This window comes from Ochlerotatus camptorhynchus, unplaced genomic scaffold, assembly GCF_037179485.1.
Source record: "Ochlerotatus camptorhynchus isolate MF236.1 unplaced genomic scaffold, CSIRO-AGI_Acam_v1.1 ptg000743l, whole genome shotgun sequence".
Lineage (NCBI taxonomy): Eukaryota > Metazoa > Arthropoda > Insecta > Diptera > Culicidae > Ochlerotatus > Ochlerotatus camptorhynchus.
The window spans coordinates 485291-501857 of NW_027041212.1; the positions used below are offsets into that span (position 1 = coordinate 485291).

General features: G+C 40.7%; 1 protein-coding gene across 3 annotated transcripts in view; it reads right to left on the reverse strand.

The window, feature by feature from the left end:
• Window positions 1–243: 243 nt before the first annotated feature.
• rn (rotund) overlaps window positions 244–16567 on the reverse strand; it is a 276817-nt gene continuing 260493 nt past the window's right edge. For all 3 annotated transcript variants that reach the window (XM_065238270.1, XM_065238268.1, XM_065238267.1), the window contains one exon: window positions 244–1488. In XM_065238270.1, the coding sequence (XP_065094342.1) occupies window positions 253–1488 (1236 nt within the window). In that variant the 3' untranslated portion in view covers window positions 244–252. The remainder of the gene's footprint in view (window positions 1489–16567) is intronic.

Genomic DNA, 16567 nt, shown 5'->3' on the forward strand with positions numbered 1-16567 from the left:
GTGGGGTGCACTTAAGGAATCGTTTAAATACATTCAGCGGTGTGTTTTGGTGCGAATATACAGCGAAACTATCGTTTGAATTATGGTTGCCGAAAACAGTCAATAGGTGCCGCAGCTATCATTTATCCTACTTCAAAAAATTCCAGTTGTTCTTCGTACCTGTTTGGGAACTCTATAGCCACCGGAAAGTCCATTCCACCCTGCCAACAATCATCACCCGATTCAAAAACCATACCACCCTCCCGTCCCCTCTTACCCCTTATCTTTACCACCCGCCCCAACGGTCACCCCGAGCAAATGTTCCCCGGCCATCAGTCCTCCGCCGGGTTGATGCGCGTAGTTCCGAATCTGGTGCAGCGAAATCAGCTGATTCGGGAACGAATTCGATGGGCTCTGATTGATCGCTTTCTGGTTCTGGAAGCTGATCGCATCGTACAGATATGGTCGCTGTGCCAGCTGATGGTGGTGATGCTGCAGGGTGTTCAAATGTGGTGGCATCGAGTTGATCGGTGTGAAGGCCGAATTGGATGCCACCTTCGCTATGCTACTGGAATCGTACCCGGCAGCGGACATCGGCGTCGAAGAAGGTGGAATCGGGATGTTCCCGTTGGGACCGTTCATATTCGGTGCACCTTGACGGGCGCTCACAGCAAGATCTTCAACGTTCTCATCGCGATGATGGTGCAGGTCTCCTGGAACATTGTTGAGTCCATTCGGAGTCTGATTGGGAGCATTGTTCTGCGGATTCAGGTTGAAATCATGATGGCTCTGCTGATTTGATTGCTGGGGTTGGTGCGGAGGCTGCTGATTCGTCGGTGGTGGTTGATGTTGTTGCTGTTGCTGCATAACATCCGTCATGTTGGCTGCCGAATCGGGGCTTACCTTAGGCCAGTATGGATTCTCGCCCCCGGTTATAGCAGGAGGGACGGTCGTATTGGTATTGAGATTCAACGTGCTACTACTGCTACGTGCTCCGATCGGTGGTCGCTTGTCTGTTCGCTCCGAGTGTTTCTGCATGTGCTTGGAAAGGTAGGTTTCCTGGGTGTACGATTTGCCGCAGTACTGGCAAATGTGGGTTTTCAGATGTTTCGATTCCTTGTGCTTGGGGATATGCTCCAGCAGCGAGGGTTCGTCGGAGAAACATTTGTAGCACGAGTTACACTTGAACGGTTTGTCCGTTTGGTGGCAGCGGGAGTGCGATTGTAGGTTCGATAGTTGCGAAAATGCTTTCATACAACCCTGATGTCGACACTTGTACGGTTTATCACCGGTATGGGTCCGGATGTGCTGCTGCAGGTGGGACAGTTGGGTAAATTTTCGCTGGCAAATCTCGCACCGGTACGGCTTGATGCCCAGGTGTATCCGAGTGTGCTGTGAAAGATAGCTCGAGTTGGCGAATGCCTTATTGCATTGGGAACATTTGTAGGGTTTTGCCTCGCGCATGTGAATCTGCGTGTGCAACTGGAGATCTGCTTTCGATGTAAAAATCTGGAACGAGCATAGGAAGAAATGGAATGAGTTAGATGACATCGGTAGGAACATTGTTTTTTGTTATTATTGGAAAAAAGTTATAACACGTTCCAGTAGAATTTCAGAAGAATATGTAAAAGACACATGTATCAACGTTTTTTGCCTGTTTGTAAAGAGTTTTTGTTCTGTTACTGAATGAAAATAACTTACAATTACTTTTTAAATGCTAAAAAAAGATTCAACAGTCAATTTGTCGAAAATTTTAGCACTCGAACGCAAACTCACACCATAATCAGAAAGGGTAATATTTGCCCAACTAGATGGTGTTGCTACATTGTGTGTGACTGCTAAGAGTTTCGACAAATTGACGTTTGAATCTTTGTTTGTAAAGCGGATTCGTCCCATTTAAACAGTTATCGAGAAATATTATTGCAGTTTTGGAAACTGCGATAAATGTTATATAAGAATTGATCGAGAGTTTTCGCCTACTTTTTCAAAGGGACGTATAAGCTTTTGTAAATAATGCATTCGATCGTCCATTTGGCGTAACTAGTATCTCACCCAGGCATACTAACACTACTATCAGATAGGGGAAATTTTACCCTATCTGATAGGGGTGTTAGTATGCGTGGGCGAGCTACCAGTTACGCCAAATGACGATCAAATGCATTGTTTACAAAAGCTGATACGTCCCATCGAAAAAGTAATCGAGAGTTTATGATTATGAGTGGCTCAAAATCATTTGGTGAGTGACCATGGTACGTGGTCTTACAACGCTTTGCATTACTCAACTACTCATCAAAATGCTTTGAGCTACTCAAATCAAAAATTCTTTATCAATTATTATCGGAACTAATATTTTAGAGGTTATTTTTATTATTTTTTTTTTCAATTACAGTTCATAACCAGTCAAAGAACAGGCAAAAAGCGATGTAACGTCAAGATGTAAAAGGTCTTGATTTTGGCTGAAATCGACAATTGATTAAAGACTCAAAGATGTGAAGTTTTCTTTCCCGATTATTTAATGATTTTACATTGTAGTTGATTGTGCCAAATGAATTCAGGCAAAATCTCAAATAATTTGTTTCAACATAAGTTTAAAATAATAGTCTATCCGCAGATAATCATCAATCGAAAATCAGTATAATTTATCTATGATAAATCCAAAATTATCAAGATATTTTCGGCTGGTACCTGTCTGACACTATCATTCAAGTTCCCATCGGAATTTTTGAAAAGTTCCCCTCCCGAAGCATAGCACCCCACTCAATCAAACTCCAGTTGCACCCAGTGTCAGTGCCTTCCACGCCACCCCGTAGCAATTAATCCTTCCATCAAAAACATTGGTTCAACAACTCGCGGAGAAAGAAGTGATGGAAACTTGCCACCACCGTGCGCACTCATCACTCGGTGAAATTATAATTCAAACAAACGAACTTTCGCAACTCTTTCTGCTTCGGGCGGCGACGATGCTGAGAACATGCCGTTTTGGGCGGAGTGAAAATTGCTTCCACTCGGTAAACTCTTTTTTCATCATCGTCATTATGCTCTCTAGCGCAAAGACTGATGGCGCGCACACTAGCTGCAATAGGATAGACGAAGCCCTAGAGCTCATTCATTGCACTTCTGCAGAACGGCAAAGTTTGAAAATGCAGTGTAAAATGCTTTCTTTTTGTTTTGGGCCGGAATCCAACGGGAATTTTCGTAGGGTATAGGCGTAATTTTTTAGATAATCTCTGGAACAACTGCTTCTGACTCCGACCCGACTCCGGCACTCAGAAGATGAGTACCTACTTTGAAAAAGAAATCTTCTTGGAAAAGTCGCCATGACTCAAGTTCGGTTATAATCTTAAATGAGTCTAGCGGTAGAAGGCAAGCTTTACGTGCAGTTTACATGGGTAGCATGTTTTGATTATTTGCGTGCCCATAGAAAACCCATGTGAAGTGCATCCACCAGCATCGCTTGATACAACGATTCGTTAAAACTTCCACCTCTGTTTTGTGCTACTTGTCACCATAATAAAACTCTTATGGTTATTTTACTTAACGACATGTTCCGGGTATCATCCAAACCATTTGTGGAATAGTTCAATCATTTGAGTTATCATTCGTTTATGATATTTTTTATTAGGGAAAAATAGCAACGCAACGATAGTTTGCATGTGACATCTCCTTGGAATTTCACAATTTAACTGATAGAAGATGTCTTGATACATGCACCGTTGCGGCAAGATGACTTCCTTCGTTTTAAGGTTAAAATACATTTTAACAACAAAGTAGTTACCTTGCAAGTTAATGTTTGCTTTCGACACCGTATCAATCTGGCAGCTCTATGTTATCAGATAATGTAAATAAAAACAAAAACCAGTTTGCATTGGATATAATGTTGTTTTATCCCTCGCTTAGTTAATATTTTTTGCGATTCAAACATTATTAAGCGTCGGTGAAAGATATTACCCATTAATGAGGTTAGAGCTACAACTTTATGATAAAATACCGGTAAGTGTTAATATGTATTTCTATTTTATGATCAAACACATTTCCTTTAAACAGTTTATTACGGATGGTGATAAATCGATCTGGAATATCGACAACGAAAGTGGATACTTCAGCATACACACACAGCCATTCTGGAAATTACTAATTTTGATTGACATTTCCGACAACCCCACACGGGAAGTTGGCGAAGGGCTACAAAAGAAGGGAGGACTCCGGACATAAAGCCAAGGCTTGTTACGAAACGGCCATGCCATATCGACAAGCAACTGATTGTGTCAGAGGCTGGTGGTAATACTAAACTTATTCACATCCTGCTTTGAGTGAGATGCCATGTGCGCATGGCATATGATCCCCTAGTAGCTAGAAATGTGCGATCCGCTCCTGAGCTGCTCTTCTTCGCACAGTTGTAAACACCCCATATACCATTCAATCCGTCACCAGCGGAACTTTCGCATTGGACCGCGTAAACCAAGATGCGCTACTGGTATTATCCAATACATTTACATCTGCTGCTGATATTCCTCCTGCATATTTGTTCTCACCTCTCCTCCCATCATTCTGTACTGGAACGGAAGATTCAGTTATTTGGAAAAGCGAAATGCATGATGATGATGATGGTGCAGCTCAGCTCCGGATTCGAATCATCCACAGGGAGTTGTTTAGGATGGCAGCTCTCTGACCCGTCCAACTCATTGGTTCTTTTTTTACGTAGATTACGTCTTACGGGAAGGTACTGGGGGTAAATCGAAAATCTTAAATTGCGACCGTCACGAAAAGGTGTAAGGTTTTGAACGCTTATAACTTTGTCATTTATAGATGAAAATAAAATAAAAATACACAATTCGATAGGAAATAAATCTCACAATCTGCTTCAATGAATGCTTTTCCAATTTTCTCAACTAAAATCGTTGAAAAATGTACAAATGTATGTATAAGACCTCTGCTGTCGTTCCTCCGCTCATGGTCATTGGTTGCTAGACCGTCTAGCAGTATAGTTCGTTCGTTCGCTCGCTCGCTCCGCTATCGAGTTTCTTCTAATTCATGTTATTGTTACGTTCACGTTGTGGAAGTGCCGTCATCGACAGGCACATTGGCAAGTCTAAATGCACTTGCCACTAAACAAAGCATGGTATGCAAGCGTTCTACTACTCCTGCATCGGAGGGCCCTAGTAAAAAGGCCCAAAAGGAAGCCAGCGCTGCTTCGGATGACGCAGCTAATCGGCTGCTACAAAGCAACCAATTATCGGTGCTCGGAGTTAAAAATGGCGGTGGTGACGTCACTGAAATTGCCAAAAAGGAGCGGATTACCCCGCTGTTTACCCCGATGAAGGACGTCGACAAGCTTAGGGATGAGCTGGCAAAACTCAAATTGTTTCCGCGATTCAAGATCTGTAGCGTAGGAACAAAGATCATTTGCTCCAGCCTACAGCAGTAGAAGTCGGTCGGTGACCTACTGAAGAACAATACGGTGGAGTTTTACACCCACGATTTGCTTTCGGTGAAACCATTGAAAATTGTTATACGGGGCCGTCGTACGAAGCGGCTGCAGTAAAAGATGAACTGGTGAGGCTCAGATTGAAACCAGAGCCACTCCACCCAATGAATCGACGGCCTATAAAACTAGCAAACTGGAACGCCTTCTTGCTGTCGAACAAGCAAAGAGAGCTACTCGATTACCTCAACACCAAGGAGATCGACATTGCTATCATCACCGAGACGCACTTGAATCCTGAACTGAACGTATTCCTTCCCGACTTCCGGCTCGTCAGACGTGACCGCACCTGCTCCGGGGGTGTGAAGTGGCCATCGCTGCAAGACGGAACATCAGTTGTCAGCTGCTACCAAACTTCCAGCTGAAAACAATCGAAGCCATCGGAGTGGAGGTGAGCACAGCACTTGGCCCAATTACCTCCATCGCGGCCTACTGCCCCAAGCAAACCAACAACAAGGACGTGTCGTCAGTGGCCCTCCGGAAAGACATCATAAAACTCATCCGAAGGTGCGGGAACTTCATCATCGGTAGCGGCCTGAACGCAAAACACCAAGCGTTCAAAACCTGACACTATTTTGTCACACTTTTTTTTATTTGAGCCAAAACAAACCACCCGAAAATGACAAATTTGGCATACACGCATGCGCATGCGCTAAATAACTCGGTTCAACAAAAGCAAGAAAAACTGTGCGAATTATGGGCAAACAGCTTCGCTTCAATGCGAAAGTAAGTTCATTTGACAGCGAAAGACGAAATGTATATGAGTCAAGCCTAAACAAACAGCATGAAAACTGATCAAAAGTGATTCTGTTGATGATGAAGGGGATCTTCTCGAAGAGAAGACGGAATTACTTTCAATTGATCATTTTGTCAAGCTTCTGCATTCATGTTCCATCAGATGTCACAGCTGTTGTTTGCGTTGACATCTATCGGAAACTAGACACAATCTGTTTTCCTATAATTGTTCACAGAGGACACTGCAGTGCAAAACATGTCTGGTACCTCTATATATGCATTTAGATTATTATACGAAGTCCCTTCTTTTTTACACATGCTGCACACAAATTAGCTCACCCCTCCCAGAAATTCCCGCCGAATTTTATATATGGGGCGGGGCATAAAGTATCTTTTGCGCAGAATATGTAAAAAAGGAGGGACTTCAAATGTTAAAGCAAATGCATATATAGAGGTACCAGACATGTTTTGTAGTGTCAGGTACTCTATTTTGTAATCTGTGAAAGGGAAATCACAAATCGAGTGCCAACAAAATACATGGCATGTTGAGAGATTGAGCTCGTAAGAGAAAATTTCTCTCTCAAATTTGAATTTTTTTGGCTCTCTGGGGACTGGTAGTAAAGCAGGTAAAATTGTATGCGGAAAAATCATTTTTTTTAATTGTAGCTTGTTTAGCATTAATTTCCGGGAAAAAACTGAACGAGAAAGCCCCTGACAAATTTCTTTAGGTTGTCGTTCACTTTTTTTGACCTGAATATGCACCGAAAGCGAATTATTCCCACTTCTCTCAATTTCTATATGGGGATTTTTATCACTTCCTACCAGTGGAACAGCGCCATCTCTGTGGAAAATAGTCGAACAAAATGATTAATTGAAAATTTTCAGCGGCGCCGGTGGTGTAGTGGTAAGCGTGATTACTTCTCACCCCAGCAGGCCTGGGTTCAATCCCAGTCGGCGGCGCCGGGATGTTCTGAGGCATAACATCTCTGATCACGCCTTCCTTCTGAAGGGAAGTAAAGCCGTTGGTCCCCGGTTCATGAGTTGATGGGTCGATAGGTAGGGTCCAGGTGTGGGAGCTGCCTCACTGGCGTCGGTAGCATTGGTGCTCAGCACGGGAAACAAGATCGACAGAAAACAAACCAAAGAAAAAAGAAAAAAAAAATGAAAATTTGAGCTTGACGATTTTCGATTGAAAGTAACTTAATCGGGCCCTACGAGAGACTCTGACAGTGACGCAACAAACGCCGACTTGAAGATTCAGCAGTGAAAAGGTCTTTCGTCGATAAACTTAAGACCCGACCGAGCAGCGAATGTTTCGGTAGGTGGCAGTGTAGAAAGCCACCAAGAATGTCTTTATTGAAATGAGTGAGAACAACCTGGGTGAGCTGTGCATTAGGAGAAAAGAGTGGACAACGGATGGAACCTGGTAGAAGATTTTGGAGCGAAGGGAAGCTAAAATCAGAGGAGACAAGCCAAACAGCCCAACATGCTTTTCTTCAGCAAGAAATCCCTCAACTATTGATTTGGTCTTAACTGATTCATGTTAACTTTGTAGCCAATTGGTTACCTATGCTGACTTCGGTTCTGATCACCTTCCAGTAACTTTTGAAATATCCTAAAAAATAATTTGTAATCCCAACAGCTCTACTTTCAATTACCATAGAGCTGATTGGGAGCAATATCGAACATTTATGGAATATAACTTCGATCCAAACATTCCTTTGCAAACCAATTATAATAGACGACGATCTTCAGCTCTTGATCCGTCTTAAAAATGTCCGTAGGAGACAATATCAAAGAACACGCGATCCTGCCATGAAAGTTATCTGGTGGGATTTGCAAAAAACAAATTAAAAAGCGATTCTCTGCCCTGAGGAACAAAACTTTTGAAAATAATGTTTCTAAATTAGACCCGAGTTCCAAACCCTTTTGGAAACTCACAAAAATTTTGAAAAAACCTCAAAAGCCAATTCCAGCGCTTAAAGAATTGGTAAAATTTTGATAACAAATTTGGAAAAAGCTCAGAAACTTGCTAAGCAATTCGAGAGTTCCCATAATTTCAGTTTGGGTCTTACTAGTCCTATTGAGAATCAGGTTGCTCGTGATTATCTGAATATTTTCTCTCGGGAAAATATTTTTGATGATACCTGGGGGACTAATTTGGACGAAGTAAGGTCTATAACTGGAAAGTTTCATAATATGAAAGCTCCAGGTGATGATGGAATTTTCTATATCCTCATCAAAAAACTCCCAGAGAGTACCTTGTCTTTCTTGGTAAAATTATTTAAAAGATGTTTCCATTTCCATTATTTAACAGATGTTTCCATACTTACCTGATAAATGGAAAAATTCAAAAGTTGTTCCAATTTTGAAGCCAGGAAAAAAATCCAGTTGAAGCTTCTAGCTACCGTCTAATAAGTTTGCTTTCTTCAATAAGTAAACTTTTTGAAAAGATAATTTTAAATAGAATGATACTTCAAATCAATACGAACTCAATTTTTGCAGATGAGCAGATTGGATTTCGCCAGTGTTTGACATGAAGGTTTGATTGCTGACTTCGTACATTAATAGACGACGATCTTCAGCTCTTGAGCCGTCTGAAAAAAAATGTCCGTAGGTGGCAGAATCAAAGAACACGCGATTCTGCCATGAAAGTTATCTAGCGGGATTTGAAAAACAAATTAAAAATCGATTCTCTGTCCTGAGGAACAAAACTTTTGAAAATAATGTTTCGAAATTAGACCCGAGTTCCAAACCCTTTTGGAAGCTCACAAAAATTTGGAAAACCTCTCAAAAGCCTATTCAAGCGCTTAAAGAAAGTGGTAAAATTTCTCTCGGGCCAGCTTGAGCTCTAAACAGGGCTGTGCAGGATGGTCCTTCGGGAAAACAGGGTGTTGGTGCAGGCACTACAAGCCAACCGTAAGACTCAAAAAGTGCAGGAAGCAAACAATGTAAATACGGACCGGAACAATCGGTATAGACTAGCGATTGGAGCGTAAGACTAGCGTAAGACTAGCGTAGCCGCATTCTTTCCGACTTAAGAAGTTTGGGACGCCAGGGATCGAGTTAGTTGGCGCAACATTGTTGTGCAGGTCAAATTCTGGGGTCGTCGGACCAGCAAATGTATTTAAGGTGAGGATAGAATTTTCTATATCCTCATCAAGAAATTCCCAGAGGGTACATTGACTTTCTTGGTAAAATTATTTAACAGATGTTTCCATTTGACATACTTTTCTGATAAATGGAAGAATGCAAAAGGTGTAACAAAATTGGTGCCAGATTGAAACTACGATTAGTTCAAAGATTTCTGTAAATAAATTCCGAAATCTCAACAGCTGAACGTCATGCATATGGTATTGGTTCATCCCCATAACGCAAATCATTCAAAACGATGATGTAAATAATTATATTGAACGTCATTTGCTGATCCGAGCTGACAAATGAGGTGGAAACATAGTCATCACTATCAGAGGTAGTACGAACATTGGTAAAGCGTGGAAACCGAAATTTGTCTATTTCGTGGTGGAGGAAGTTTCCTCTACCAACAAACGATTTTTGTACCCATATCCATGAATGGCTGTTCAATATGGAAATGTAAACAATCGAATTATAAATCCAATTTAAAGCATTTGCGAGTCATCCTATTCCTAAATTGTTGCCCTTTGATTGATGTATGTTTTACAGCTAATTTTCAAATAAATATCATCCTTTATTTGGTTGAAAGTCATATGAATACTCATCAGCTGATGTCAAAATTCAACCATAAAGCAATCATCTGAAATTCTAAAGCATATTGTTAAAGGGTTCACGCAATGCAATACTCATTCGAAGTATTGCGGATGTTTCCGTTCAGTGTAGTCCTCCCTCCCCCCGCCTCAAGAGTAATCATCATATTTGATTTGACCTGTGCACGGGTGATCTTTTGTTCATCTATTGCAAAAAATGGACACAACAGTGTTGCCCTGTTTATTAAAAATGAACGCATGAATAATGCTGACGTAACATTAAAAAATGCCTATCAAGTTTTGTACACAAAACCTTTTAAGCCCTTTTTGCGCGAACCGAAGAACGCCCACGCAAACCAACACCACCATCAGATAGGGTGAACCTTCCCTTCCCGTTAGTGCTCTTGGTTTGCGTGGGCGTTCTTCAGTTCGCATGAAAAGGGCCTTACAAGTTGTTTATAAAAGTTGATTGGCCCTTTTATAATGTTACACGAGCACTACGTAATGTGGTACACTCAAAAAATTTGTGACATAAATTTCACTGGAAAAAAAAGTAAAGGGTTGTGTCCTAGACACGACCGCAGTATGACGTAGAACCACACAAAATTGATGTTTTTCATGCATTTTTGACTATTATACTTTATCTTAAAATTTTCAAGTATTTCAATGTTTCGGTTATGGTTGACTCAAAACAATTTACACATTTTCTTTACAAATATCCATGTGAAATTCCACATGATTTTCATTTGACCGCACATAAACAGAATCCACTCAGAAGTACACATGAAATTTACACGCAAATGAATAGTATGTGTGGTCACGCATGGTTTTTAAATGTACATATTTTAAGTATGTGGCCGACACATAGATATTGATTTGTTAGGAGCGGTATTTGAGGGGTGGGGGGGGGGTGTTAGGAATGGTTGTTGAGGGGTGGGGGGGGGGTTTAGGAAAGGTTGTTGATGAGTGGGGGAGGGGTTAGGAAAGGTTGTTGATGAGTGGTGGTGGGGGGTTAGGAGAGGTTGTTGAGGGAGGGGAGAGATTGTTGTGAAGGGGGGAGGGGAAGAGATTGTTGTGAAGGGGGGAGAGGGAGAGATTGTTGTGAAGGGGGAGGGGGAGAGGTTGTTGTGAAAGGGGGAGGGGGTTTACATCATTATTGTGGTCACGCCGTGATCCACCTTTAACCGCTGATTTGGTCCTGCTTACTGCAGGACCAAATGCCACGCCGTCCGAAGCGAAAATGAGCAAAAGCATGACAGCAGCGCTCTTTTATATCTTTTCCGGTTCAGAACCTGATAGGATTTCCCGCAGTTTTTTATGAATGGGGCGGAGCAGAAAGTTTCTTTTGTGAAGAATATGTAAAATAGGATGGACTTTGGATGTTAATATAATTGCATATGTAGAGGCACCAGATATGTTTTACCGTCAGTTGTGTGTAATTCACCAACTGAATGTCAACAAACATGGCTTCAAAGCAATTTTTTGTTCAAATTTGGTAAAACTTGGTTTTACTAATGATTGTGGTATGTTTAAAATTTATTTCCCGGAAAAAAGGGATCGTCAAAGTCTGTCTCGCTTTCGGGTTATTTTTTGTTGGGGAGGGGGGGGGGTTAGGAGAGGTATTTTAGGGGGGGGTATGAAGGATTTGATGGTGGAAAGAAGGGTAGGAGAGGTTTGATGGTGGGGGGGGGGGTAGGAGAGGTTGTTAAAGGGGTGAGAGGTTGTTGAGGGGGGGGGCGAGAGATTGTTGTGAAGGGCGGAGGGTTTACATTTTTGCTTTTCCTCATTGTGGTCACGCCGTGATCCACCTTAAGTGGCTGATTTGGTCCTGCTTACTGCAGGACCAAGCGCCACGCCGTCCGAAGCGACAATGAGCAAAAGCATGACAGCAGCGCTGTTTTATATCTTTTCAGGTTCAAGCAGAATGATGTGCAACCAAGTGGTATTCGTTTATGATGACTGGGTTTGGGAAAAAGGCTTATTTCATGAAATCAGTGATAAAATTATCATTTGTACATTTTCAAAAATTTAATTACAGAAAAATTGGAAAAATATTTATTTCAACAGGTTCGTAATGTAGTATCCTATCGATTGGCGTATTTGGATTTGAATTTCATCTATAAATGACAAAGTTACAAGCGTTCAAAACCTAACACTCCTTCACCACACATATTGTTTGACTTGCACCCCAGTATAGTCGACAAAGACGTAGTTCTACGTCAAAACACGTATCCTTCAGATATTATAACTTACCTGAAAAGTACATGACGTTAATAAAATTCATTACAAATCATATTAAAAGCAATGTGATAAGCTTTGAAACTTAGATGAAATATAAATTTCAAGTGAATTTAATGTAAGATAGTTTTATAGTGTGAAAATTTCTGAGTGGTGATGGCATAAACAAAACCTAATATGGCGTCCGAACGGTAAATTGCTGACGACCGGTTGCTAGATTTGCAAATTCTATTGGATTTGTTGAATTTTCTGAAAAGTAAGTTGTTTTGTTTTCGTCATCATACTAATCATATATTTTTGTAGAACGAGGAATCGGCGAGTTTGATTTCCTTACCATTTCACCCGAAAAATTGGCAGAGGAAGTGCAGCTGGCAGTTGCATTGCACAGTAAGTTTTTTGTTTGAGTAAAAAATAGCTTAAACGTGTAAATAAATATAAGAAACCATATGCATTAACCTGAACAATACAATAAATAAACAAATATCTATCCAGTTATTTTTATTATTTCTAAAAATCATTTTAGAACGCCCAACAACAGTCTGGATGCCTTCGAAGAAATTTACTAAAATTTTAGCGAAAGTGTAATAAAATTCACTTAGAAAGTACTATAAAATCTATATTGCTTTCTAGTGGATTGGGGAAAGATCTTTTCCCTTTGAGTAATTTTCACTTAGATGTTACATGAAAATAAAGTGAAATTTACTTTACAGTTTTATGTGGATTGAAATTAAAACTTTAGAACCGATCTACATATGAAAAACGTAAAAATTACGTGAAGAACTAGATGGAAAATATCTATATATGTTTTCATGTAAATTCTAAATGAAAAATTTTCTGAGTGTAATTTTTAGTAAACATGGCACCGTTTAAATATATTTTTTTTTCGTGGCTTTCACCTAATTTCATGGCTGGTTAACACTTCTACAAAGCTCCCTCTTCCCTTAAAATACTAAGTAGTAATTTATGAATGGCCCTTTGGGCACGTCTAAAAACTAGGGGCTGTCCATAAACTATGTAGATCGTTTTTGAAAGGTTTTAGACCCACCCCTCGCCCCACGTAGACAATTGCCATACAAAATTTGGGAAATTCATATGGACCGTTCACATCCGCCTTAATGTGTCTACGTGGTTTATGAACAGAAAGATAACCAATTTGTCAAATGAATAGGTCAGCGACTGAACTCATGGCCTTCTGCTAGCAGCGAAGGTACCCGACGCTTTGAACTACCGAACCAGTCCATATTTAAACGACTTTAACAGATGCTTTGCAAACAAAATGTCATGACTCCCTACGCTGCAAATACAAGTACAATTTAGATCATTCCAATCTCACCTTAGTATCCTTGGTCTCTACACAGTTGGAAATGAGTGCCGCTCCATTTGAGTTCAAGCCATTGGCCCCAGTGTGTCCCAGATTTAGCTGCTGCTGCTGATGATGGAGCACTCCGCCGGATGACGGTGACGATGGGGACGATTTCAGCTCCTTCTTTTCGACGATGAAATGTTTCAGCTCTAGGTCAGTACCGTTTCCGTTGTTGGTGCTGCTGCTATTGTTAGCACTACTTCCCGTCCTGTGATTGTTGGTGCTACTGTTAACGTTGTTGTTGTTGGTACTATTGGCGAGGTGATTGTTATTGACACGGTCGTCAATTAAATTATTCCCATTGCCGATGATGGCACCGGTGTCGACGGAAATGCTATTATTGTTATTGCTGTTGTTGACACTAGATTTGTGTGGAAATTCGATTCGCTCGTGGCCGTTGTGGGTGGTGGTGTTGTTGTTGTTGCTAGTGCCATTGCCGGTTGGAGGGCTGGTAGTGCTGTTGTTTGCATTTCCAGTAGAGTTCTGGTGATATGTTTTCTGGTTTTGATTGTGATGATGTTGGTGATGCTGATGGTGATGGGCTTGAATTTGCTGCTGTTGATGCTGCTGCTGCTGTTGCTGCTGATGTTGCTGGTTGTAGTCCAATATTGAAGCATTACCGTTAGTTTGCAGTGGTGTGAAGGTGACGGTTAGCTGGGTGTTTCCGGCGGCCGCTAGGATTCCGCGTTCATTCAGTGACCGGAGTTGATCAATCGACCGATGGAACTGGGAGTAGTCTCCTGCGGCGGCGATTTCACCGATCAACGGCGAGTTGTGATAGTCCAATCCCCCGCCGGGGCGGGAATACTCGACGATGCGTCCCTCCAGTTTGATATGGTGAAGCACTGTTTGTGTATGCACACACTATCGTAGTTTGATTTCTTCTGTGCTTTTGGTAATTACTCTCAACTATGATTGTGATTCTTCTTACTTGTGTGCTCTGGGAGAAACAGCCGATGGTTAAATGGAATGCTGGTTCAAAATTTGAGTAAACTCTCAATCTTCAATGCGATAAATGCCTTTACGTTAAAATAATTAAGATTTCAAACCGCTTAAGTCATATTTTCAATATTCCTCATTATCACTTCGCAACTTCTTTACTATTTCAAATATGTTTGCAAGCCTCAGTCTTCAAAAGAATTGCAAAATATAAAAGAGTTTGTTTGATTAATTTTAGTATCTTGAAAAGATTTCTATGTCTAGGAGTTAAATATTTTCTTGAATCTGAAAACAAGCACACTATTTGCAAATCCTACCCCTACTTCAATTTATGGCCCAAAATTTTGAGCTTTGCAAAAATTGATCCATTGATCATTGGAACGCTGCAAAAAACAAAACAAAAAAAAAACCTTTGAAAAACGTTAAATTGGGACACGTTGTATTTAAAATTTAAAATCCCTCAAGCTCCTTTAAGAAGCTTCTAAGGCAGTGTTTCACCACCAATGGATTGCTGCCCATTCATCAGAAATGAGAGAACAAGGTTAAAGTTTTTTTGTTGCGTAAAAATATCAGAGTATAAACAGTTCTAAGTTTTGTTGGGATAATAAAATTTGAAGTTAAATATAAACATATTTGTTTGTTTATTTTTCATTTTTTTTACTTTTGTGTTTTGATATGCAAACACATTCTTAGAGAAAATGGAGAGAGAAATTTCTCTTACATCCAGTGTAAGGTTGGATTTATTGCATCCTCTGCATATGATTTATACAACAAATGAAATGGCAAAATATGAAACGTTCTAGAGATGATTTTCAGGACACAATGCATTTGGTTAAACAAACTTTGTTCGAAAAATAGGCTAACATAAAAATTGCAAAATTATTTAAAAAATCTTCCGGCGACCACATTACAGAATCTGTTCAAGTCGCACAACATAGCAAATTCTGCATATTTTCATGCAAATCTGTAATATAATCTTACATTTCCCGGTTGGGTGTAGTTAGTATGAAAAAGTTGATATGGTTGTTAATTCTTGACCAATTTTGATGAAACAGGTTCTGTTCGATGCTTCGAAAGCCTGGTAAAAAGTAAATCCAGACGCAGGGTTTGAATGCAGAATTGCGTCTCTAGGGATTGAAACCGACGGAATAATTCGTAGATTGCATACTCGATCTGTAACTAGCCGGCCTCCTCATGTTTTCTAAGCTAAAAATCAATTGTTTTCGCAAGTTTATCTCTAAAAAAGATAACTTTATCGCGTCCTTGTTTCTTCAAAGTACTGAAAAAAGATGTCGGTCACGAGAAATATAAAAATCCTAAATTCACGAACCCCCCCCCCCCCACCTGTCATAACGGGGAACAACACGACCTTCTCAGAGCCCCAAAATTTCGTCCAAAAAAATCAAAATAAGATTTTTTGAAGCTGCGAATTTGATGAAATTGACGATTGATGTCATTGTTTACAAACGAAATTTACTCGCTTGAAATGTTGATATCCAGCTGATTTGTACGGTGTGTTGTTGTGGCAGTTGTTAACTTCTTTTGGTGTACTTCGTTCAATGCCTGCAGCTCGGTCGGTGCCTTCGTCGTCGCTGTTGGAAGCAAACATTTCGACAACAATGGTCTAAATAAAGTGTACTCTTTGTTTTTCCTATCCAAATGGAAGTGCAAAGCCTACCATGGACGAGATTGTTAATTTAGTGATCTTCATCAAGTTTAACTCAAAAATCAGAAATGCGTAATAGCGAGCAATTAATTTTCAATTATCCTAATGAAAAAGTAGATGAGGTGCGGATGTGCGGATTGTGGGGGACAATGTTCAATACGTACGAGCGTACGATTTTCCTCCGGAACCAGCAAATAATCTAACGTTGCTGGTGAAATACGGGAAAGTGAAGCGTGTCATCCGGGAGAAATCCCCAGTGGAGTGGGCCCGACATGTATACAGATTTGCGAGGTGTATTCATGGACGTGAAAAAAGAGCTTCTCTCATCGCTGCATTTCCTTAATCTGAAGAAATAAGGGTAAGACGGAGGGCCATCGGATAAATTCCTTTCCGAAACGGAAGATCCGGAAGGAACCAGAAAGCAACACCACACAGTAAAA